Below are 26,524 nucleotides of genomic sequence, written 5' to 3'. Positions count from 1 at the left end.
AGGTTGCTTACTCTTTAAAATACCAGAATAGGGAGGATGGAGCAGGTTTAAGTTTATTAGATTGATCAGTATTGCTAAACTATGAAATTTTTTGGGTGCAGTGTATTTTTTGCATACAGGTATAACAGAATAGCTTTAGTGTTTTATTTTTTTTAAACTTGAGTTTGAACTTATACAAAATGCAGCAAGATATTAAAAAAACAGTTTTATTTATTAAAAAACACACTATATCGGATTCATATCGGTATCGGCCGATATCCAAATTTATGATATCGGTATCAGTATCGGACATAAAAAAGTGGTATCGTGCCATCTCTATTACAGATTTATCTGATTCCAGTTTTGGCCTGAAATCCATCAGACTGCCATCAAAAAGCATTTTGCTCTGTCTAAACAGATACAGATACAGATTAAAATCCTCACTAGTACACGAAGACTGAATTTTAATACGACCCTCAGTGAGTCTGCACATAACATGGCAGGTCGCCACAAACAGAAAGGGGAAAAGCTGCCGTGCCTAAATGAACACATTTTAAAAGCAGTCTTTTAGTTTAGGCAGGAATCTAAACTTGGAGTGTTTGTCAAAGAGTGCAAAACAGACAAGACAGTGTGTTCCTATGAAGATAATTAAGAATTACACTGAAAATGGGTGGAATCCACCTAGAGGGTTAGGGTTAGAGCTACACTGTTTATAGATTAAAAAGCCTATTTTTGAGCTCTTCTATACCCAGTTCCAATTCGCTTATCTAATTCAGGGTCATGGGGCGCAACTGCCACTGGGCAGCACAGCCAATCAGGGTCAACATCCAAGGACAGATAACTTTTCATGATAACATTCATACCTGGGGCCAGTTTAGAAAAAAATTACTTAATGCAGATATCGTGGAGTGTGGGAGGAAGCTAGAGAGAACCCAACATGCTAACTCCGCTCAAGAAGTGCAAAGTGTGTACTTGTGGGAGTCAAACCCCGGACCTTCGTGTTGTGTGGTGACAGCACTGACTATTACACCATTGTGGCACCTATGTGATAAAAAAATGGCAGCAGTACTCAGTAATTGTTAGAATTTGGGGCTACAACTCTGGTGAAATTAAATATAAATCAACTAATTAATGAAGACACGCAAAAATGTATTTGCCCAATTCATAACAAACTCAATTTAAGTTCAATTTAAATATTTTTAAAGAAACAAATAGATCTTTGTGTAGCCTGCAAAAATACATTTTGAATTCTTTATATAAAAACATCTATTTATATCTTAGTTTGATGACCCGTCCCTTACATAGTTTGTCTGTCCCCAGAACACCTTCGCAGACCTGCTCACTCAAATCTCTGTATCATGATCGTCACCGGAGTCGATCTCCATCACTGTGAGACTCAAAGGAGGAGCCGCAATGCCTGGCCATTAACATGTTTTCATGTTGTTGTTTTTTTTTTAACTTATTTTTGTTCTCAACTGAGTCCTCATCCGCTTTTGAGCGATGCTCTACAGCAGATGGTGTGTAGCATAAAACATGGCAGGGATTATGAATTCCTAGTGTATTAGATTGGGCTGTCCAATCCATGTGGCCGGGGGTTTATTCTACCAGGATGTAAACACTTTAAAGCTGTCAGCTGAACTGAGCACCAACTCTATGATCTGTGTACATAATGCGTGAAATTAATAATAAATAAGAATAAAATGAACAATTGTATTTATTTCTCTGTCAATTTCCCCCCTGAGGTGGGTGTTATTGTCCTTAACGAGTGTGAGATGCGCTGGGACTGTTTATATAGAAAGAAACAAGAGAGTAAAATGGTTGAATTAGTTGAATATTTCTTCCCGGAAACACTCAGCAGGTCAGTCTGCTGATGTCACTGCAAGTTTGTCAGCTTTGATGAAACATCATATATTTGATTTGATTTCATTTATCAAACTTGCCTCACTGCTCAGTTAGGCTTCTTCATCAGCAAGCATCAGAGACAGACATAAAGGGATGGCGGAGCGGGCAGAAGTAAACATGCTCACCTTACTGTCAAATTTTTCACCTCAGAGTGAAATTTTTAATAGTCGAAAAGTCTAATTAGACCATGTTAGTCGTGTGTGTGCGGGTGTGTGGGTCTATATATTGGCACAGTTTACAGCTCACCAGGTTGAGACTACTTCTGGAGATACAGAGGGAGTCGAACACGTGAACTGCAGGTTTCTGGGTGCACAAGAATAGTTTCTGGTGTTTCTGTGAGTCTGTGTGTTGGTTCTGGATCATGGAGGAGCTGGCCCGGGAGAGCATCAGCCTGCTGGCCCGATCGGCATCTCACGCGGACCCCCCGCGGCTCGGCTCGTTCGGTGCGGTGTTCATCATGCTGAAGTCTGCCCTGGGAGCCGGACTGCTCAACTTCCCCTGGGCCTTTCAGAAGGCAGGGGGAGTCACCACTGCAGTCAGTGTGGAGCTGGTGAGTACAGGATCTAACATGCTGCTGGAGTTAGTGTTGTTTACAAAGAATCATCTAAAATATTGAAACATAATAATTTAGGTCAAAATTCAACAGTTTTATATGTCCCCCTCCCCCAGAGGTTACTTTGTCTGTTGGTCTACAACCTGCATGGGCTCAGTATGGATTCACCATCCCTCTCTCTGGCTCCTTGGTGTGAAAGAGACGCATAGATTTAACACGTGAGCTCTAATGAAGCTTCCACTTTAGGTGAAGATCTAAACTTTCAGTGCACTGCATCTGACTGCTGGAAAAGCAGTGTGTGTGTGTATCTCATGGACTTATTACTGCATGCTTTCCAAGAATGGGCCAAAGAGGTCAGCGGGCACAGAGCTTGACATCTTTGTCTCATGTAACTGTTGTTATATATTTTATATTTTTAACACCAGTTGTTGTAACGGTCACTTTGGTTACAGCAGCTGCAACTTATAACTTGCACGCAGATATTGTTTAATCATTTAATTTCCTGCAGTGTTAAAAATGCTGAGATGCACTTTTCAGAGTCCTGGGATTTGTTCTTTCCCTGAGTGTTAAGCTGCTGTGCATGTGTGTGTCTAGTTTGTAATAGTTACTTTCTGTTTTATTCTGTGAGCCACCTGTCTACTCTTACTTCTTCCTCATCTCATTTCCCCTGTGCTCAGTTTCCCCCAGGAGAGAAAGAGAGAGTGTTCACTTTGACATCGATCTTATTAACCTGAGTGTTTTGGATTACTGGTTGGAAAGACCGAATATTTTAAACATGTAGGCTTTGGCATATTTTTCTTTCTTTGCATGTTTCTTCTTTCAGGTGTCTTTTTTTAAACACCTATACCCACAGCCTTGTTGTCTCATAGTTTGTGATATCATCACTGTGGTCTGTGAGTGAAGATTAGCGTTAAGCTGATCCCTTTGATGCCCCTTCAGGTGTCTCTGGTTTTCCTCATCAGCGGCCTGGTCGTCCTCGGCTATGCGTCATCTGTCAGCAGACAGAAGACGTATCAGGACGTGGTGAGAGAAGTGTGTGGACGAGCCGTGGGGAAACTCTGTGAAGTCTGTTTCTGCTTCAACCTCTTCATGATAAGTGTTGCCTTCCTCGTGGTGGTCCAGGATCAGCTGGAGAAATGTGAGCGAGACCTTTGCCTTCCTCTTTGCTTTCTTTAGCTTTAAGAGAAACAGCTTCACCTGTGGCATCCGTGCCTTGGTAATCAGTAACCAAATTCTTGCTTTCTTCTATGGCTTTCTCTGTTTTGCTCTGACATTACTTGGTATCAGCTGGAAATAACAAAATATCAAGAAAGAGGACACTGACAACAGTTTGGAAGTGTGTAACAGGTATTCTCAGATGCAATATGATGGAAAGGAAAACATTACACCCCAAACTTTCCTTTTAACTCATTTCCAATGAAAAGTTAACTAGGAAAATGAGAATAAAATAAAAACTTTATTGTTATCTTATCACCGCTCCTAAAGCCAGTGATGGCAATCAGGGATCAGACCACCATAGCCTCTCACTAGACTCCAAACCAGTCCAAGGCACTAAACACTGGGCACCAGCATGGGGCTTTTCTGAATCTCTCTTTGTCTGACACCTTACCCAGTGGTCCAGTGGTCTTAGGGGGCCCTGCAGAGACAATGTACAGCTCCTGGCATTACAGAGAAAAGCTGCTACTTCTCTATGCCTAAAAGAGCCAGTGGAGGTGGCTTGATCATCTGACCAGGATCTGACCAGCACCCCCTGTCTGCTTAGACTTCCACTCCTGTGACCTGGACCAGAAAAAGACGGCTGAATGGGTGTCAGTGGTCCATTAACAAACACAGTGAAGTCCTGTTTCAGCTCCAGACTTGCAGCCTTCCAATATCTGCCTGCACATGAACTCACAACCAGAACTAGCCATGAAAACCTTGCACCTGTGTGTTCATGTACAGCAGGGAAAGATGACAAGAAACAAAGTCACTTATAAAATATCTGCTAACATTAACTATACACATATTAATAAACCATTAGATTTGCAGACCATGAGCACAAACAAATACTGCCACTCCACTGACTTAGCCTCTAGCTGTAAGGCCAACATTTTTAGGGGTTTTAACAGGATAGCAGGTTAAGGTTACCCATTACAGCAGAATGTGTGATGCACTGAATGCTCTGCTGATGCACTAAAAACTCCCAAATTATCAACTTTTAATACTTTTAATGTTACCTTTTCTATTTCCTTAGCAGGTTAAATAAATGGATAAAAGAAAGCCTGTAAGAATTCTGTTTTCACACTGCTTTCTAGAGTATTTGACATTATTTTGTCGTCACCTGAGTTTGATCAGTTTAGCTGCCGTTCCCTGTAACCTGTAACCATGCAACCTAATACAGACTGCAGATCACCTGCTCCTTAATTTCTATTCTAGCTTGCATTAGGCTAAACATGTGACTGGGAGCAGGAATATCTCACATTTTAATTTTTTTCCTGTTGTGTTTTGTCTATCTGAAAACCTTCAAATCTCCTTTAGTGTTTTTGCTTTGTTACCGTTTTAAACACATCATTTGATTGGATTTCCAAACACACTCCATCCCCCAAACGCCTCCTGATTTTAATCAGAGATTCTGCATGATACAGATTAGTGACAAATGGCTGAAACAAATTCACAGGACGCCTCATCTTTCTGTGTGTTGATCCACTGACTTTAAAAACTGATATCTTGCCATAAAAAAAATCACAAAGGAAAAAGCAAAATTTGTGTGACTGTTTTGTAAATCTAGTCAACTAGACCCATTAAATCTTATAGGATTTGACAGTTCTTGCTCCCTGTTGTCCTGCTTACTGATGCTTTTCATGTTGCAGTAGATAAATATTGTGAACTTCTCTCGCTTTTTTGTCTCCAGTGTGTATTTCTCTCTATGAGACAGTTACGGGATCGAGCGAGGCAGGAATGCCCTACCACTGGTACACAGACCAACGATTTGCCCTCTTCGTCATGTGCCTTGTAATCATCCTACCACTGTCCATCCCAAAAGAAATCGGCATCCAGAAATACACAAGGTAAGCAGCACTAACCTGTGTTCAGCCTGACTCACAGTGTAAATGTTTACGCGAGTTCATCGTCTCTCTTTGTGTCAGTGTGCTGGGGACGCTGGCTGCTACATATCTGTGTGTGGCAGTGATTGTAAAATATTACCTGATGGACAGTCACGCAGTCATAACTCCAGACCACAGCCAAAGGTCAGTAAATCCGAATGCATGCATATCCTTATGATAAGTTCCTGTCGTGTGCGACCTTACTGAACATCTATCTGTGTCTTTCAGTGTGAGTTCATGGGCATCGATGTTTAGTGTTGTACCGACCATTTGCTTTGGCTTTCAGGTAGGATTGTTTTTGGACATCTTTAACTGTTCACTTCCTAATGTTCCCTTTATATAATACAGTCTAATAGCCAATTTATTAGGTATACCTAGCAGATTGCACCCCTGCCTTAAGTCTTTATATATATTTTAAAGAATGAGGAGATAAACAGGAGTGTGTCACACTTACTGAAATCAAGATTATTTACCAGAAACTATAAAAACAAATTTTCCCGATTGGTTTTATTATTTATAATTATATATATGTATATGCTTCCCTGTCATCTCCAGTAAGGATGTTTACATTTGTGTCATGCTAAAATGAACTCACTGTTCAGCATCATCAAAAGACAGCCTGGATTTTATTCAAATATTCTGACAGTGTGCTTGTGTGTGTTTGCAGTGCCATGAAGCCTGTATAGCGATCTACAGTAGCATGGAGAACCAGAAGATCTCCCACTGGGCGGTCATTTCTGTGCTCTCCATGCTTTTCTGCTTGCTCATTTACACTCTAACTGGTGAGTCCCCTCCCAAAACAAGCGTATTATCTGCTTATTTGGCAGCTCTCTATCAAACCCGCTCTCTTCCTCTCCAGGTGTGTACGGCTTCTTGACATTTGGAGAAGACGTAGCCTCAGATATTTTGATGTCATATCCAGGAAATGATGTGGTCATGATCGTTTCCAGGCTACTTTTCGGAATATCAATTATCACCATCTACCCAATTATTCTTCTTCTCGGGAGGTAAGTCTCACCAGGGTGGAGATGTTTTTAATTTTCTGACTCTGAGCATGCTTACTGCCATGTTGTGTTTCTGTGTGTGGAACAGGTCAGTCATTCTGAACCTGATGTTACGAGTTCGCAGACATTACCGGGGAATCGTCACTCATTCGTTTGAGAATCGCTGTAGAGTTGTTCTCACGGTGGCCTGGATCACCTTCACGCTTGTCATTGCCATGTTTGTACCTGACATGAGCGACGTCATCAGCATCATCGGTGGAATCAGCGCCTTCTTCATCTTTATATTTCCTGGTAGCAGCAACATTCACTTTAATGTGACTTTTATTGTTTTGTAATGACATATTTAGCCCTTTATTATCATATACAATCAATACAAAAATAAGAGAAAGGTGTACAAGGACGTCGTTGTAACCCAGGCCCTTGTGTGGTGTGTTTTTGTGTGTTGCAGGTCTTTGCTTAGTGTTCACCATGCAAACTGAGAACATCTCTTCAAGAGTCAGGTGAGCAGACAGAAACAATCCATGTATTATTCTAATTCATTCAGCTAGTATCTCTATTCAAATCAGTGTATCCAAATAAATGGAACATGCTGAACATGCAACAGTTTGTACAGGTAGACAAATGTTTAAAGAATAAATGTATGTTAGACAGTATTTTATGTGGAAATTTTTACTTCCTGGAGATTTTTCAGGAAATATTGTGAATTTATTTTGCATGACTCTTAGATTCAGTAACAGACAGCAGAAATGGCTGTGAGGTAATGTCTCCCTCTCTGGGCTTTTATTTGCCCAGTAAATTTGATCCAGTGTCTCAGAAGTGAAGGATTTCTGGCTAAAGGACAGACTGATAAATGCTTCTGAATTTTCTGTTTTTCTTTTATTGCTGTTGCACTGATCTGTCACTTGATGCTCCCGATCACCTGATTGCATTTTTATCATTTCAGGGCGATTTTAACAGCTTGGGGAGTCATAACGATTGTAGTTGGAGCATTCATCTTTGGACAGAGCACGACCCTCGCTGTCATGGAGGTTTTCCGCAAATTTTGAACTTTCAGAACTAGATAAACTCTCTCTTTTTCTCTCAGGGAGATGAATGTTGCATTTTTAAAGAAGGTTTTTAGGGGTATGTGTGACTCTTATTTGACTGTCTGTGGCCTTAATTTAGGTTGACAGTGTCTGAATGGTTTCTTATGTGATGTGATGAATATTGACTATAATATTTGACTGCCTGGTGAAGCATCAGTGAAACATCTCATCTGTCTGAGCCCTTGTTTATGTTTAAGCACTGCCAGGGGGCAGCATTGCACCATTTAGGAAGTGCCTCTCTCTGTATATTTTTTCATTCACATGCTGTATATGTGGAACTGCATAGTGACAACACAGATAAGATGAAGCTGTTTTCTTATCATGCTTATTTTGGCCACAGCGATAATGGCTTGTCTGAGCCCGCTGAGCCTTTTCAGCATAAACAGATGGACTCATTGTCCCTGAAATGTACTTTTGCATTTACAGGATGATAAACTGACTGAAGACTTGTTTTTTTCCTTTCTCTTAAGTGTTTGTTCCTTATCTTGTCGCACCATTTCTAAACTCCACACTGCCTTAATCCCAGCGGCGATATAAATCTGCTGCTTTCACTGAGCACAGGGTGATGGCTGAGGTGTGCTGAATATAGCTGTTTATTGTTTATGGACTTCAAACTTAAAAGAGTAATAGGATGCTGCCTGGAAGCGTTCACGTGCTCACACACGTGTGTCAGTGCACGAGTGAGTAATAGTTTACACTACATCTGGAAAATTGGGTGTTTTATCTGGAGTCTGGAGGCGTCTGATTTAAAAGCAAAATGAGCCATGCTGACTTTGCAGTAATCCAGAACTTATCTGTCTGAACATACAACATTTAAATAACTTTCATTTAAAATTTTTTAAAAAGGAACACAGCAGTTCCTCATGAATATTATGCAATAGATGTTTGCTATTGATGTCCTTAAGGAAAACCCTCATAATGTGATGCTTTTCTTGTGTTTTGCCCAACCTGCTGGAAAAATGACCATTTTCAAGGAAAAAAGGGTGAAAATCAAGTAAACTGCTTAAATCTTGCAGTCATTCTCTGTCATTACATTTATGCAGGCAACTTAATAGGTGAAGCCAGTAAGACAAGCTTGCTGGTAGTTTCTGTAGTTATTAAGTCTAAAGGTGGAAGTTTAAAATTGGCCAAAATGAAAATCTTTGAGCTCCATGGATAAGAGGAGTGTACAATAAGTCTCCTTATCATAAGGCTATAAATTGTTACAAAAATCTTCACCTGCAGCTTTGCCAAATTTGAAGCAACAAACATGTGAAATGGATGAAACAGATGTTTCAGTCACAGCAGCACTTCACTCACCCACTCAGTCAACCCTCACTATTGCCCAGCACCCACATAAAGATGTTGAAGCCCGATTTCTGACTCAGTGTTGGAGCAGGATCAGCACTGCTGTGACTTAAAGGTTAACATCACAATCCTCAAAGCAGTCACGCTCACCTGTTTTCATCAGTTTAGTGAATTAGCATGCTAACATTGCTAATACTCATTAAACACAGCTAATGGTTAAGAACAATTGGAATATTATTGGCTCGTCTGTTTGGGCATAAAGGATAGTCTAAGGAGCTTGGAAAGAAAAGCGTCTGGACTTCTTTAAGTTGCTTGAAGACGTTTCACCTCTCAGCTTCTCGGATGAGAGGTGAAACGTCTTCAATCAACTTAAAGAAGTCCAGATGCTTTTCTTTCCAAGCTCCTTAGACGATTTAACACATACATTTTCATGCTATTGAAATAAAAAACAAACAAACAAATGCACAAATCAACCAGAAAACTCACGTTATTAGGTACACCTTCTATTGTTGTGTTGTTGCTGTTCCTGAATCAACAAAACTAATGTTGATTCAGGAACATTAGTTTTGGTTCAACATTGCAAGTGACTATTCACATTGTAGTGATGTCATAGTTTTGCTATGTGGAAACACTGCATACAAAACTGAAACCCTAACTGCCCCTGTTTTTTAGATTTTCTTCCTGAGTGTAGATCGGCAGGTTTTTTCCCAAGTCACAAAGTTGTGACATCATAACAATGTGACTGGTCAGATGTGATGTAGATCCTGGGAATAAGCAAGGATGGATTCCACCCATGTTTATACCAAATTTTAACCCTACCATCTGAATGAAAGAAAGACTCAGAACAGGAAACATTTTTGAATCTTCTAATCTAATGATTTTGGTGATCCTGTGTGAACTGTAGCCTCAGCTTCCTGTTGTTAGCTGACAGGAGTGGTACCCAGTGTGGTCTTCTGCTGCTGTAGCCCATTTGCTTCAAGTTGTGACATACTATGTGTTCAGAGATGCTCATCTGCATATCTTGGTTATGGTCATTAGAGTTCTTGTTGTTGTTTTCTCTTTTTCAGAACAACCTCTGTAGACCATAGAGATGGTTGTATGACAAAATGCCAGTGGATCAGCAGTTTACACACAGGTCACATTCAAAGTCACATTCAAATCACCTTTGACCTTCACCACTCCTGCTGTGACAAAACAAATTTCCCACGTGTGGGACTAATAAAGGTTATCTTATCTTATCTTATCTTATCTTATCTTATCTTACCTCATTCCGATGCTCAGCGGGTCATCAGCGCAATGCTGCGGTGCCTAAATGCACTGAGTTGCTGGCATGTGATTGGTTCACTTACATTAATGACCAGTTGAAATGAACTTGAACGTCCCCTACCCATCAACACCAATCACAGTCCAGTATCAGCCTTCTGCTGGTTGGTGCTAATAGACACAACATTTTTCTAGACAAGTGAAAATGACCAAGATTTCAAGATTTCACCAAAAGTCATTAAAATTATCTGTGCACCATGACAGTCAAACCTATCTGATGAATGTACTGACATTTCTGTGTCTAGTGTGATGCTGCCAGCTTCATTAAAAATCATTACTTATTCTTTACATGAGACTATCTTTTTTATTTCCCCCCTTACTTTTAAAGATAATTTCCAACCCTCATTACTATGTTGTCCCCTGAAGCTTCTTTCTAACTGAAAGATTGCTTGTATCTCCACTGTTGATTAATTAAACGACAATTTGTGGGCGACATCTCTTTAAACGCTTAATTCTTCCTGATAAGAGTGTCAGCAGAAGGCCTGAATGAGAACAGATGGATGCATATTATTTCTGTGTCTGCATTTGTGTGTGTGTGTGTGTGTGTGTGTGTGTGTGTGTGTGTGTGGTCCTTCACTGTCACACTGATTGAAATCTGCATTTCTTTTGTGTTCAGAATTTTTTTTTTTAAAAAAAGAAGATTTTGTCTCTGCTCACTTTGCAGATGTCAGTTTTCTGTCTGTGTTGCTTTTACTGTTTTGACTGTCTGCAGCTGACAGCGTGCTGCATGCATAACATAGCTGAACGCAGTACTTGTATGACCTTTTTATGCATGGTGTTTATTGCTAGCAGGCTGAGATCATCACAATGGAGATAACGTGTTTTCATCATTTTGCTGCTCGGTCTTTACTGAAGTGATGACAGCAGATATTTAACCTCCAGGCCGAACTCTGTGGTATAATCGCTGCAGTAGCAATGAGCTCAGGTGAAGGAGAGGCCAGTGTCACCTTGTGTGTGCATCAGTTCACAATAGCACTGCATCCTATTTGTGTGCAAAAAGCACAATCATTTTATTCCTGTCCAATAAAGCATTTACATATAAATACTTTAGAGAGTATCTACTTTAATTCATAGGTTATCATGTTAGAGACTGTATACATTATACACTACACTGATCAGTTCCTGCATTAAAACCACCTGATTAGCATTGTGTGGTTCTGTCTACAACAAAAACAGCTCAGATCTCTGCTGATGTCCTGTGGTTTCTGGGAGCTTCTTGCAGCTCATCATTGTAAGATTCCTGTGCAGGCAGATGTTGATCCAGCAGTGCACTGCTGTCAGCCACACCTCTGCTAGGGACAAGTGACCAGCAACATTTGTCAAAACTTGTGCACAGTGCTGGTTTATTCCATTTTTGTTTACATCATGTAAGTTTGAGGTGAGCTGCACTCTGAATGCTGCACATCCCATTTTAGCTTGACAGAAGCAACCATGGGTCCATGGGACAACTTAAAAGGACAAAGTCAGTGGATGAGCAAAGGTTTTGTTTTGGTGGAGTCTGAGATGTAGCTCTTGGGTTTTTGTGCACTGTTTTGACGTTAAGGTGAATTTGCTGGGATGTCCACTCCAGGGAAGACTGTAACACTGATGTTTGCTGCTCTGGACCAGATAAAAAGCTTTTATAAGAGGTGCTCATGCTTGCTAATGATCAATTAATCAAGTACATTTGATTAGCAGCCCTGGGCTTCTACTTAACCTCTTAATTCCTATGGAAACAGTAAATGTGCACTTAGAAATTCACAGGACAAATCATTCACAGGACTAATCTAAGACTAATCTTCAGTGCTCACTGATCTACTGCAGTTCCAGAGATGTACAGTACTAAATAAATTATTTTACATGTGCATGTTACAAAACTACTTGACTAGTATGGTTAGTGCAAAACTATAATCTTCTGGATTGAAGAACCAAGGTTATAAAATAAATAGCTTTAGTCATATTTAAAAAGGACATCCTGATATGTCTGTGTTTCACAGCCTAATAAGACAAAACAATGAATAAACAGTAAACATAAGCTTAGTTCTCTTCACAGTTTTAAAAGTAATCTTTAAATCATTTGTGAACTTGGACTATTAATTATCACAATGCATAACTGCATCTTAAAACAAGCCCTTCATTCACCTCCTCTTCCCCAAACTCCCTCTCTGATTTCCTTCATCTGAAAAGGTTTGACAGACTGCAGTGTACTTGAACTGGTGGGAAAAGGTAACTACAATGCACGCATTAATATTAATTAATATTAGAGAAGGTGTCACTGTTATTGCACTAAATTGGATAACAAAACACTGGTGCCCACTATTTTTGGAATGCTAATTGCACTTGGATATCCCAAAGGGCCATTATTTATGAATGAGACTTCCTCTGTGAGTGTCCTGTTTTTAGTTAGTCACATATTTTTTTACTTTGCATACGCCGTATATGAAACATATGTAAGGAGACTGTAAAGAAGGAAAAGCAATCAGAGATACAAACAGGATAAAAAGTCCTTGCAAACATGGCATTAAAACACAATATTTTAAAATTCAGGTTTTATCAGCTTACACTTGAACGAGCTCTAATAATTATATAACATGATGACACAGATCGGGTCGCTGTGAGTAATTTGGCTGAAAAGATGCATGCAAATCCAAATCCAACAAGTTCACTGTTGGGTCAGAGACTCTGATTTCACCAGTCATCCTCTTACAGAACTATGTGGAAACACATATTGATGTGCCATCCTGGAGGAGTTGGACTATCTGTGCAACCTATGTAGGGTCCAGCTCATTCTACCAATAGAGACACTGACCCTCGCTTAAAAAAAAAACTACTAGCAAAAAAAAAACAGCCAGAAAGGATGAGAAGGAAAAAATGTCAGTGGCCTCCAACATCTAAAACTTCAACTTAACTGAGCAGATCAACAACCTACAGGTTTATCTTGATGCTATACTCTGATTTTGTTTTTTTAAGTGCTCCTTTATTTTTTTTGAGCAGCATATATAATAAACTCTTTTTGAATGATAATGTTGGTGAAGTTTAAAAACAATCTCACCACCAAATTTATGCGGCATACTCCTTTAAGAAAGAACCCCACCCACTCGGCTTCACGCATGCGCGGGATCTTGTATATCACGTGACCCGCAGGTTCCTCTTCCGGACAATAACATCAGCAGTTGGGTGAGTTTCTGCTCAGAGTTGTCTGTTGTCTCTGTTATACAGTAGCGTTATAGAAACATCTTTCCTTCTTCCTCAAAGACTTAAAGGTCTGAACACGCTGTGAGAGAAGATTCAATGTTTCCGAAGAGACACAACCCGGACTCTCTTCGATTCCGTAGGAAGTGTCCCATTTAGCATCCAGTTTATCACGCAGAGGTCTGCTCAGTACTCATAAAGCCCTAAACACACAGCTGTGTAAAGATTGTTTTCCGTAACGCGTGCTCGCAGGTTTATTTACACACTCAATAATCCCAGTGTTGTCAGAATTTCTCATTTCATTTCATATTTTTTAAAGATAAGGCTGGCATGAGCCTGAAACAGAGATTTGGTCCATATTGACATGATAGCATCAAATAGTTGCTGCACATCCCAAAGATGCTTTAAAAGAGTTCAGTACAGTGAACTTTATTGTCATATAAAACTACTGGAGATTCTTTCTTTTTTAGACCATTCTCAGTAAACCCTTGAAATGGATGTGTGTAAAAATCCCAGCATAGCAGCAGAAATGATCAGACCAGCCCGTCTGCCACCAACAATCATGTCACGTTCAAAGTCACTTAAATCACATTTCTTCCTCGTCATTGGCTAATTAGACATTTGTGGTAACAGACAGTTGAATAATTGTACCTTTATAAAGTGGCTGTGAGTATGAATCGTTCATGGTTTCTCTGTTGAACGTATCTTTATTCATTTATCTATTTCATTATTTATTATAAGTATCATGTACCTAAAGCAAAAAGAGTGTTAATTAGTTTATTTGGATTCAGCTATGATTTTTAAGTTTAGAGTCACAGCACTTAGTTTTATTTTTCATTTTCTAAATGCTTGTCGTGGCCGTTTAATCTCCTCCCCGGTTTCTTGTATGGAAAATCAAGAGCAGCCGGGGACTGCATACTTCAGCCAAGGCTCATTAAGACTGACCCAGAAGTACCTCCTCCTGCCCGGCGCTGTGATCTAAATCGTGTGCGCTCGTGAGTAAAACATTAGCTTTGGTAATTTAATTCTGACTGTAAATAATTTTAAAGGCATTAAATAAAATGCTCAATACTTACACGGGTTGGTGAATTTATTTGAGTATCCCATTATAGTGTTTCACACGGCTCACTACATCACAGATTGAGCAGAAAATTAATTTGTGTGAACAGTGCTAAAGTTGACGCCCACAGCACGATGTCTACAAATTAGCTTCAGTTTGGCCTGTTCTAGCCCACTTTTCAACCAATCAGCATTCAGCCTGGGCACAGCTATGCACAACATGTTTGCAGACTTTGCATCCCCTTGTTCGTAGCACTCTGCTTAGGTAAACTCTACATTACTTTCTAGTCTAATTTGCAGCAATAGTCTTTAAACTTGCAGTTATATCTATCACCCATCTCAGAGGGTCATTATTGGAACAGGCGGTGCTCAACTGATCAATTTTATGTAGAAGAAGATTCAAATTAGAGAATAAATGCCCCCCCCCCCTATATGACTGTGCTCACAGCTTGAATATAAAACCTGGTTTAGCACAAAAAGTGGATAAACACCTGTTCTCTTTATAATAACTCTAATCTTTGACTGGGTTTTCAGCTTTTAGGAAGCAAGATAGTGCAAAGAAGGCCTGATTATATTGAACTTTCTGTCAAAACCGATGAAGCAGGTTGGCTTTTTAATCAGTCAGTTACCCTTCTTTTTTTCCCCACAGGAAGTGTGGAGGATGAGCACAGGCAATGGGACCAGGAGGAAAGTTGGCAAGCAGCAGCAACATTTTAACAACATGGTGGCACCTGACCCTGAAACTCTGGCTGAGATGCAAGGTCTTTTTAGCAAAGTTAGAACGTATGTGAAACCATCCAGTGGGTCTGAGTGGTGCATTCCTGACCCGAACATTGCTCTCAGACACGCACCGGAACAGCACTGCCGTCTGCAGGCCCTGAAGGTTTCGCTGAATGACGTGAAGAACCAGCTCAGTGACAAAAATGTACAGGTGTGGCATCAGCACACCAGCTCCACCAATCGGGCCGGGAAGGTGATCGGTGCCGTCCGGTCTGCTGCCAACGCAGAGATCTGCACTCAGGCGTGGTGTAAGTTCTACGAAATCCTGGGAACCTTTAAACTTCTTCCAAACGAGGCTCTTCAAAACGGAGAGCTGAACACGGTCCATCTGTGTGAGGCACCGGGGGCCTTCATAACCGCTCTCAACCACTACCTCAAAACCAGTGAGGCCACACGATACTGTGACTGGAACTGGGTTGCTAACACCCTCAACCCGTACCACGAGGCCAACGGGGGAAACACAACCATCGCAGATGATCGATTAATTGCTAACACGCTGCCCTGGTGGTTCTTCGGCACAGACAACACAGGGAACATCATGATCCAGCAATATTTGCTGGATCTGCAGACCTTTGTGTCTAACATGCGGAGGATTGATTTGGTGACGGCAGATGGAAGCTTTGACTGTCAGGAGAACCCCGACGAGCAGGAGGCGCTGGTGGCGTCACTACATTACTGCGAGGCCACAGCTGCTCTGCTGCTCCTGAGCCCCGGCGGCTCCTTTGTACTAAAAATGTTCACCCTGTACGAACACTCGTCCGTCTGCTTGCTCTACCTGCTGAACTGCTGTTTTCAGTCTGTCACTGTCTTCAAACCCGCCACCAGCAAAGCAGGAAACTCTGAGGTGTATGTTGTGTGTCTGAACTATGACAACAAGGAGGCTGTGAGGCCTCTGCTCTCAAAACTGATTCGTAATTATGGATCACATCTAGCCGACAGGGAGGCACTTTTCCAGAATTCTGTAATCCCGGAGTCGTTCATGAGCCAGCATGTGGAAGTGTGTTCATACTTCCACACCCTGCAGGTAGAGACGATATCAGAGAACCTGCAACTGTTTAAAGGTATGAGCGCAGAGCAGAGGCAGAGGCTTGACCACATTAGGGACTGTGTGGCTCAGGAGTACCTACGGCGCTTCCAGGTAAGATGCTTTAAGATGATAGAAAACTGAGCTGATACAAACCTAAATATCCAGCTAGCAGAGGTTTGGGAGCTTTTATGAAAGTTAATTAGGATTCGAAGGATTTAAGAGTGCTGTAATAATGTTGTGCCCACAATTTAGCCTAAAATTTGGCTTGACTACTGGCTATACTCAATCATGGCTCTAGAAAAGGTGATGAGGGTTAGTCGTTCCACCAGTTTGGTCGGGATACAAAAAAACAAAACAAAACTTAAGAAACATTTTCCATCGATTGCTGTAAATTTATGTTTAAACATTCACTGAGCCCTGAGGGTGAAATTTCTCCAACTGTTGGACAAATTTCATAAATTTACAGAGACATTTATGCCCCTTTCCCTAATTTCATAATTTCTTTGGTAATAACTTTTATGATATTAAAAAGCCCCCTGAGTCCTTGAGAAGCCTAACAGAGAAATAAACTCAACTACGTCAGCACACCTGTCACTCCAGGCAGCCACGCCCTCACTTTAAACTTTAAAGCATAATTTCAGGATTAGTTATTTCAAAATTTAAGGTCAAACTATGGTGGGATGCAGATGAAAACTCAAGACTGTTCAGTACACATGTATGTTGTTATATGTTTGGCAAATCACTGCTCAGCAACAGCAGCTTTTCTTTGTTTCCAAATGAGAGTCGATGCAAGTGAAAAGCTCTGATGACAGCCATGCTTTCCTGTTCTCTCACATTCGCCCTTTCATTGCTCTTATGGAAACATAACGTCTTCAACTCAGAGTTTACTTTGATTTACTTTTAGTTATAATTTAGGTATCTTCCTTTAGTTTAAGTTTAGTTTTAGTCAACTAAATATCATAAAATTGTGGTAGACTAAATGTAAAGTTGACTAAAATACACAGTGAAAAGGTTTGTGTTGTCATCGGGGAGAATTTTCCACAATGTCAAATGCGAAATGTGTTGTTTTTTTTTTTTCTTCCTCTCGACATTTTTTATGAGAAATGTGAATCACTTCCAAACTCGTTCTGCACTTCTACACAACTTAATTACTTCTGATCGGATCACGCCTTTCCAGAATATTTTCATCTTGTTTTTGTTTGTTGACCAAAGTGTCATCATAGTTTTCGTCCTTCTGCATTAGCTTTTAGTTATTGTCTTGTTTTCGTGAGGAAAAAAATGTCACTGACGAAAATTGCTGGTCAACAAAATGAACACTGCTTCAGCTAATTATTATTAATATTATTTTGCTTGTTTCATTTGTGACCGATGTGTGTGTGAGCAAGTGCACCAACAAGTGCAGCAGCCAGATGACTCTCAAACTTACCTGGAATGAGATTTAAATGAGCTGTAATTCCAATTAAGTAAACTCAGGTGTGTGTAATACATTTTATTTTGCAAAGATAGACAAGCATTGATATAATGAAGCTTGATGTCGCTTTACACATAAAAGAATGACTTGCAGTTTTTATCTCGGAGTGAGGTTGGATTGATTCCCGGAGAGGCCAAAACCAGGCTGCAAACATGCATCCGAACCCTGTAAATTCACAAATCTTAATGCGTGAGTCCTTGGGGAGTCAGCCTCGAGTGGCAGTTAGAAAAGTTTGGTTTTTGGTGTTTCTGTGTTGGCTTCATTTTTCAGTCCGCTTGGGAATGCGCACACTTCAACTGGAACTACATTTTCCCCAAAGGGAGTTACTGCAGTGATACAAAACTGTGCAAGAAAAAAGTTAAAGACAGCAAAACAAAAAAGTGTGTGTGTGCGTTTTTATGATGCGGTCTCACATACATTTAGCACTTTGAGTCAGACTTGCGGAGCTGGACGAGAATGTGTGAGTTTCAGAGCCTGTTCATAGAAGCGTTTACACATTCAGGCTCTTAACGTGTATAAAAAAAATAGTTCTGCCTGTCATTTTAAAATAGTCTTCTTTTCTAAAATGTTTTTTCCAATATTTTCCGTATTGTGCAAGCAACATGATAGTGCTGTAAGAAATTTGAAAGAAATCCATATTTAAGATGGCTTGAATACTCATTCTATATTTTAATTTTCAATTTCATTCTTTTTAGGTTAGTCATCCGGTTAGGCTGCAACTTTTATTTAAGAAACAATTTACAAATTACAGCAAAAATCTGAAATTCATTTTAAATCCAAATGTAGCCTTTTTTTAAAAAACATGATACTCTGACCCAACACTAGTGTGATGCTCCCAGAAGTCTAAATCTGATCACGTCTTTCTGTGTGCAGGTGTGCTTTCTCCCGCGAAGTCGATGGATTTCTCGTAACACCGTGATTCCTGCCTGCTGCAGCGTGTCAGCCGGACGGCCTCTGGGACAGAAGAAGCAAACGGGCTCTTTCAATGAGCGGAGGGAATTGCAGACCTTAAGCTGGAGGGAGCGTGTTCAGAGGGGTTGCCATGGCACCTGGATACAGAGACACTGGACTGAGGAGAGTGGGAAGGACTGCAAGCTGGAGGGACCCCTGTCCAACTGTCAGGCGGATTCGTGGTATGTTGTTGTGGGGACTGCTCTGCCTGCAGTCAAAAACTCTCCGTTCTGTGATGGAGGGTTGTTAAACCACTTGAACGAAGCACTGATGGACACAGCTGTAGATTGGACCCACGTGACTTCTTGTGACTCTTGCCATGCGGTTTGCACGTCCTCCATTTTGTCAGAGGTTGCAGGCCAGTGTGTCTTTAAAGCCGACACTTTAGGAGGCAAAAAGAAGACGCAGTGTCTGGTGTTTGGCAGCTGCTCGGTTTGGGGGATCTCTGATAGCCAAGCTGAGGATCTAGTGTTAACATTTTCTGCAGAGCCTTCATTTCCTGAAAGAGGCTCGGTGTTGCTGCACGATGGTGAGCCACTGTATCAGCGGCAGCTCTTAAGTTGTGTTATGTTTGCCCTGCAGAGCCTGAGCTCTGGGGACGCCCTGCTGCTGCCTGTGATTTCTGCTCTCACCCGTGTCACGGCAGCCGTTGTGCTCTGCCTGCACGCATGTTTTCGCTCCGTCTCCTTCAAGTGCCCTCCCCCCTCTGGAGGGTTTGGGACGGTGCTGGTGTGTGTTGGCTTCTGCCCTGAAGCCGCTGCCCAAATGCTGCTGGTTCTCACTGAAGTCTGGGAGAGCATGAGCCAGCTGTTAAGAGATGAGGAGGGTAAAAATGAGCCTGGTGGAGGCGACAGACAGGTGCTGCAGTTTGTTCCTATGGAGGAGCTGCTCACTGGAGGACTGACTGACTTCCTGTGGACCGTGAACTCTGAAATCATCCAACGGAAGCTGCATCTGCTCATGCAGGCATAGCGCTTTGGTGGGCTGTCACTGTGGTATACACTCTTTCGCTTCAGAAGCAGTTTCATCATGTTACAGTCCAGTTTATTTGCTTATGGAATCAGCAGACTGCTCAGCTGCATGAGCTTTCAGCAGTTAGTTACCGAATCGCTTTTGCATGTTGATATGAACTCATCTGATTTAACATTACACTCCTCTCACTTATTTATTACAACACACCTCCAGATATTCAGATCCTTTAGTGTGCTTCAACTCGAACCGACGCTGGCAGTCAGAAGACATTTATCAGACTTCTCTTGATGGATGCAGTCACATGTGAGACATCTATCAAGTGGAGTCACAAACGTGGCATGGCAAAAAATGCAAATTACTTTCAGTACTTGATCAGCAGAAAATGTCCATGACCAAAGTCTCAGAGGGATTTCAGGATGCTAAATAAACAGCGGTCCAGCTGTCGGCACCAAACCTCCTGTTGGTCACGGATGTTTTGAGTTGACATCACAGAGAGCCTGAAGTGCCTGCTATTTTGCATCAACACGGTGTTTAATCCCACTGTGTTGAGTATCTTTTTATCTTTTATGCAGCTCTCCGTCAGATTACTGTTTCCAGTTAATTTCATTTGTGTCCAGTGAGGAAAACTTTGTACTGTCAACGGACAGAAAAAAAGTTCCATCTGTCATGCTCTGTACAGCTGGAGGGGGGAGTGTTGTGGGATTTGTTTTATTTGTCATCTTTTTAGTTTGTTTATTCTGTTTTTTCAGTATAATTTGAATTAGGAGTATATTTTGTTATAAAAATAATGTAAAAAGAAAAGTGGCTTTAAAAAAAGGACTTGGAGGCTTTCTTTTCTTTAAGAATGCTAGTTTACTTAAGTCTGAAGATAACCCAACTAGTGTATTAACTCCTTAATGTCTAGTCATGTGTATCATATTTGATACATACAGCTTTTGTGAGTTTTTGAGACTTATACATCATCCGTGTGATTTCTTTTTTCTCTCCCAATGAAAAACCAAAATAAAGTCCACAATACTCTCAAGCAATAAATTGCAAAAAATGTATGATAAAAATGAAATTTTATATATGCAAATTAATGTTTTTTTCACAAAAGGTTCAATAAACACTAAATAAAAATAAAAAAAGAAGAATGTTCTGGCAGTTGTTTCATGGCTCACACTTAGTTAGTTCCAAGCTCGGATAAATGAGGTTTTGATACTTGATTGGTTGAGACCCAGGTTAACAACACATGGTGCTTCTCTAGGATGGAGATCATGGTGTGACAGAAGGTTGATGCTGGGGACAAAGTGAGATATAGGCAGATGTTTTTTGAAGCCAACTTTAAAAAGGAGCATCCAAAAGATCAACATGATCTCGGTCCTGCGCAAAGTTCTTAAACTACTTGTCATTTCTTTATAGCTTGTTAGGAAATAGGTGCAGCAATTGTTTGTGATGTACAAACATTTGTGGAAACAGAGTATCTCCCAAATGACTAAGCAGCACTTCCACCACCATCATATTGTAGCTGTTGCTTTATCTGTTCAGCCATTGGTGGATATCTTTGTAATACACCACTTACATTTATATAACCTAGTGTCAGCATCTGTCAATGTAGAAGAAGCTGTTAAATCACCCTAACTGCAGAAAGTTCACCTCAGAGGTTTCAGAAAAACAAACCAATAAATTAAACCGATATAAATAGTTGTTTATTAGTTCAGACAGGTTTGCAACCAGGATGGTGACCCTGAAATAATCTGAATGAAACGGTACAAATCTTTCATGTGAGTATAGGTCGAGTGAGATTAATCTGTAATATGGGTCAGTAATGGGGTCAAACCATTTAAAAACTGCCATTGTAAAAAGTAAGTTGTCTGGATTTTCATTATTTTGTTTAATACCATTCGAGTTTGATTGCAGATTATAGCTGAAAACCGGATCACTGACAGAATCGGAAAGTTATATTCCACTAATCTTTTTTCCCTGTTTGCCCGTCTCCATTAACACCACCACCCCACACACAATTTAGACCACAGAGATTCATACAGATGTACGGTTTAGGAGATTTAATCCAGCAAAAATAGGAAAAAAATGGATAGGTTTGTTTAAAAAGTGTGTGTAAGAGAGGGACTGGTGTAACTTCAATATATTTCTTTCTCTGTGTAATATTCTTCTCCATTCTGCCTTTGCAAATTATGCACACACACACATACACACTACCAAATAACTGAGTGTGTGTTGTTTCTGTTGATTCTGACCACGGGCCACTCTGGACTTGAAGTCATGCACGGTCAGTTAGTTACCTCAGTTCGACTCTCAGCAGTAAGAAATCTGCAAGACAGCGAGGCTTAGACGGACGATCGGCTTGAGTGAGGAGAGACTACAGACCGCAAACAAACGAATTTGATTATTTGATTTTTGCTTTTATTTCAGGGTTGAACAGAGATTCTCCACTTGCTCCTGTGTCTGCAGAGTAAAGATGTTGACAGTGAAACTCTCATTATGCAACAATAAAAAAATAAATAAATAAAGACAGCAGGAAGATGCTGGTGAGGAGGGACATGTTCATCAGAGGGAATCGGCTCAGTTCAGTCAGTTTTCTTTGTCTGATCTCACTTTCAGACAAGCTGTCTTGCTTGTTAGTCTCACTCTGTGACTTCAATCGCTAATCTGTGACAGAAATAAAATGGGTTGTAGTAAGGAAAGTATTAACATTCCACAAAAACATACCTGTCAAAACAAAAAGACTACTAAACTCTTGGTTTTATTCTGTGCCTAGTTTTCATAATCCTGTTTCACATTAAATTTGCAAAGTGTTTGAAAAAGCTCCGCAACAGCTTCTGCAGCAGGTTTTTACCTGATCAACAGTGTTTTTCACTTTTAGGCCTCACATGACTTCAAGGCTAAAAGGAGTCAAATGCTGAGGGATAAATATCCAACACATGATTGATACAACAGTACAATAAAACTGGCTTCCCCCCCCCCCTTTTTTACAAAATACCCTCTGTGCGCAGTTATGCATTTTTTCTAATACAACTATCAGAAAGCAAATAAAAAGACGATCAAAATCTAAAAGATTATCAAAGGGATTAAACCTGAATTACCAGCGGGGGTGTGACTCCTGCCATTACAAAAACAAGTCTGTTTATTAATCAAATCCCCAAAAGGAAAATAATTTCATAACAGATCCATCTCACCCTGATTTTTTTAAACAACAAAAAAACAAAGACATTGTGGCCAAAATGCCAGAGTTGAGGACTGAATATGGTACTAGTGGGTGACATCATGGGTGACTACTTCCATCTATGATAAGACAGTCTTTTGTATGCCTATTACTGACAAACAGCTTCTCCTCAGTTGTTTTGTCAGGTCCCACCTGTCTGCTTGACAAAGCAGTTCCATCAACCATCATCACTTCGATGAATATATCAGCATGTTTTCCTTCATGATATTTGGTCAGTTGATGAAGCTGTCAAAACAGATGTTTTGCCAGATGCTGTATCATCTTTGTGATAGAAGAAGATAAAATTGGAACTAAGAGCTCAATATCTGCTGAATGGTCTACCGGAGTTCTCAAAATCTTCAACTAGGAGTAGCTCATACTCACAGCAGATCTGTAGCATTACCAATGGAGCTCCAGCATCGAAGAAAATTCATTTTTCTCCATCAAAGCCTTGATAAGTTTGACGAGTACAATAAGAAAAAAGACTAACACTCCTACATTTTGTATGATGATGGGAGGTAGCTAATCTCTTTAGACACGCTAAGGTTAAGAGTCCCGGATCTGACTACATCTGTGGACAGGTACTGAAAACTTGTGCTGGTCAGTTGAGTGGGATTTTTTATCACATTTTTTCAATTTCTTTAGAGTTTCAGATGGTACCTACGACTTGGAAACATGCTGTCATTTTTCCAGCTGCTGAGGGCAGTTCCTCTAAGGTACTGAATGATTTTAGACCAGTGGCTCTGACTTTCTTTAGTGATGAAGTCCTTTGAGAAGATAATTAAGAAGGAGATTTTAATGCAGGTTGAACATCACCTTGACCCCTTCCAGTTTGCATATAGGGCAGGAAGATGTTTGGAGGATGCTGTTGTCACACTCCTGCATTTCATAAGCATCTTGACAGCCCTAACACTCATTCAAGATTATTATTTGACTTTTCGCCTGCATCCAACAATTTAGCTCCCCTTACTTGCTGATAGGCTTTATAATCACTTTAAGCTTGATCCAACTCAGTTGGGTGCTAGACCTTTTGACTAATAGGTCACAATGCGTAAAGGTGAACAGTGTACTTTCTGATGTGCTCTCCGCTTCTGCTGGATCTCCCCGGGGTTGCTGTTTCTCACCCCTTCTGTTCATTCTGTATACGAATGAGTGTCGCAGTAATTTCACTAACAGACACATCCTGAAGTTTGCTGATGATACAGTGATCGTTAGTCTTCTTGTGGGCAACGAGACAGGACATGGGCAGGTTGTAGAAGATTTTGTGGATTGGTGTGATGAGTCCTTCCTTCCATTAAATGTGTCAAAAACAAAAGAAATTATTAATGATTTTTAGGAACTCTTCTTATAGCTCATCAACTGCTATGATTAAAGCTGCTGATATTTAGATTGTGGAGAGTTACAAGTATTTAGGGGTTGTTCTTGACCACAAACTGTGTTTTGATGCCATTACCAAAAAAGTTCAGCAAAGACTATTTTTAAGGAAAATTAGATCGTTCTCATCTGAATTGTTGTCCTTGTTTTACAGGAGTTTTATTGAAACTGTTATTTCTTTCTGTATCGTTGCTTGGTTTGGTAACGTGACTCTGTTGGAACCTTTTTGGTAAAAACTGCCAGCAAAATCTCAGGGCATCGGCAAGTCTGAGGCAATTATAACAAGCATGGGCTGAGGAAGGCTCATTCTATTGTTAATTGCTTAACCATCCACTTCACAGTGAGTCTGACTTGTTGCCCTCTGGCCGCTGTTTTAGAGTATCGGTGAGGAAGACTAAAAGACTCCAGGTTTCCTTTATCCCTACTGCAACCTGTCTCCTTAATGGTAAATAACTGTCTTGTGGCTTTTTATTATTGTTTTGTTTACTCTTATTGTTGCCCTTGCTGCTAAACTAATTTCCACTTGTGGGACAATAAAGTATTTAATTGATTTTTGTTGCTGGATTGAAACATAAAAATCAACAACTACAGAACTCACCTAACATAAATTTAATCTTTCTATCCCTTCCTATCCTTCCTTTGCCAGGCTCAAGGAGTCTTTAAACTCTCTGACTTCAGTGGCTGGAGCCCTGAATAACCTCCCCCCAACAAGGATGGAACTCCACCAAGGATTATTCAGAAAACAAAGGAAAAATTAATGACTGATACCTCCGCTAGACATTCACTTGTCTTAACTGTGGGAAACTATAGAAAGCTCTACAAAGGTAACTAAACATCCAGGAAACTATACTCATTAAAACAATGTTTGGCAAAAATTAATGAAACGTCAAAGCTGTTTGACTTTTTCAGCATAACCCATAACCTTGGCGACTCGGTCGTCTGTACGGTCATCATGAAGGTTCCTGTTTATAGATTTTAGAACCAGATCTTATGGATGATTTCGTTCATCAATAATTTCTCATTTCCTGTGATTTGTAAGCAATTACACCAGGTTAAGCTGTACTTTCGTCATTCACTGTGTCAAATATTTATTGAACAGGAACTTATAAATATCAGCTAAGACTTCCAACAAAGTCGTCACTGGGAAGTTCTAGAGTTTTATACAGCAGGTGGTTCTGTATGAAAAGAGAAGTAGATTAGCTTGTGTAGTAGACAACGTCTGAAGACTTTGATCCACAGGGAGAGCGAGCCCTTAGGCTGAGCTAACACAGTTACAGAAAGAATATCACAACCACAGATGACAGTCTGTCAGACAATGGTAACTCGAGCTGGTTCAGAAGTCCTGGCGAGTAATGATTAGAAAGAAACAGGTAGGTAGAGCCTGCCCATGTCCACCTCAGAGCTAAGGAGAGATCAAGGCAAAGGAGAAAGTGTTATGGTTCTGGGTCTTTTACAGTGCATTTTTAAAATTTTGGACCTTTGTTGATCCTGATGATTATCAGTTATCCTCATTTTGTTGCTTAGTTTGTTGCTGTGTTTTTCAGCTTTGTGATTTTATTGCAGTTACTGTTATGTTTTTGATATATCTTCTTTCACTTTACCCCGCCTTTCTAGTGTTCCCCATGTTTTGTCAGATTGATATTACCCTGTCTCCCCTTTGCCCACATCTCTTCATTTAGCTATTTATTCCCTCAGGTTGTCTTAGTTAGTTGTCACATCATCCTATTTCTTGGTTCTTAGTTTCCTAGCTCCCGGTGTGTTTTTATGGATTTCACTTCACCTTCAATAAAACATTGTTTTCATTGGATGCCTGCCTAAGAGTCTGAGTTTGGGATTGTAATTCTTCACTACCCCTTAGAGGAAAAGGAGAAAAGGAGGGGAAAAAACTAAAAGATTACCATGCTAACATCCTAAACCAAGAAATTATACTTTCCCTATAGCTTAATTTAGTCATTGTTAACATGCCAGACTGATGGAGGCCTTTAGTTTAAAGCATTGCTGTGCTTCTTTCAGGCTTTTCTGTCACACACGCTCTCAGAGAGATGATTAGGGTGTATTTTAACCCAAATCATTTTCTTAAAATTCAATCACATTTTTACGTTAGCTAAGTCAAGCAATCTGAGGCTGGAAACTGTCACTAATGCAAAAGAAGGAAATTCTCTGAGCCCTGTGACACACTGGCGACTGGTCCAGGGTGTCCCCTTCCTCTCGCCTTATGATAAGCTGGGTTAAGGTCCAGCCCCCACTCATGCCCCGTGATGCTGAAGAGAAGCAGAAGAGAATGGATAGATGGAAAGTCTC

The 26,524-nt window shown here is 40.4% G+C and overlaps 2 protein-coding genes across 2 annotated transcripts; both read left to right on the top strand.

Annotated features, from left to right (window-relative positions):
* Window positions 1–2,242: 2,242 nt before the first annotated feature.
* On the top strand, window positions 2,243–7,567 carry slc38a8b (solute carrier family 38 member 8b). Its single transcript, XM_085443788.1, has 10 exons — window positions 2,243–2,431; window positions 3,374–3,572; window positions 5,325–5,481; window positions 5,560–5,661; window positions 5,746–5,803; window positions 6,185–6,299; window positions 6,377–6,524; window positions 6,610–6,812; window positions 6,970–7,021; window positions 7,465–7,567. The coding sequence occupies exons 1-10, from the start codon at window positions 2,243–2,245 to the stop codon at window positions 7,565–7,567; spliced, it is 1,326 nt and encodes a 441-aa protein (XP_085299914.1).
* A 5,747-nt stretch (window positions 7,568–13,314) lies between these two features.
* Window positions 13,315–20,435, top strand: cmtr2 (cap methyltransferase 2). The gene is made up of 3 exons (XM_085452938.1): window positions 13,315–13,372; window positions 15,096–16,364; window positions 18,598–20,435. Exons 2-3 carry the CDS (start codon window positions 15,108–15,110, stop codon window positions 19,645–19,647), a joined length of 2,307 nt encoding a protein of 768 aa, XP_085309064.1. The 5' UTR covers window positions 13,315–13,372; window positions 15,096–15,107; the 3' UTR covers window positions 19,648–20,435.
* Window positions 20,436–26,524: the final 6,089 nt, after the last annotated feature.

This window comes from Copadichromis virginalis, linkage group LG1 (genome assembly GCF_057382275.1).
Source record: "Copadichromis virginalis isolate Kocher_CV1m ecotype Utaka linkage group LG1, C_Virginalis_male_GT1.1, whole genome shotgun sequence".
In the NCBI taxonomy this organism is placed as follows: domain Eukaryota; kingdom Metazoa; phylum Chordata; class Actinopteri; order Cichliformes; family Cichlidae; genus Copadichromis; species Copadichromis virginalis.
Note: the sequence above shows the minus strand (reverse complement) of the source record. Positions and strands in the feature narration are given on the sequence as shown.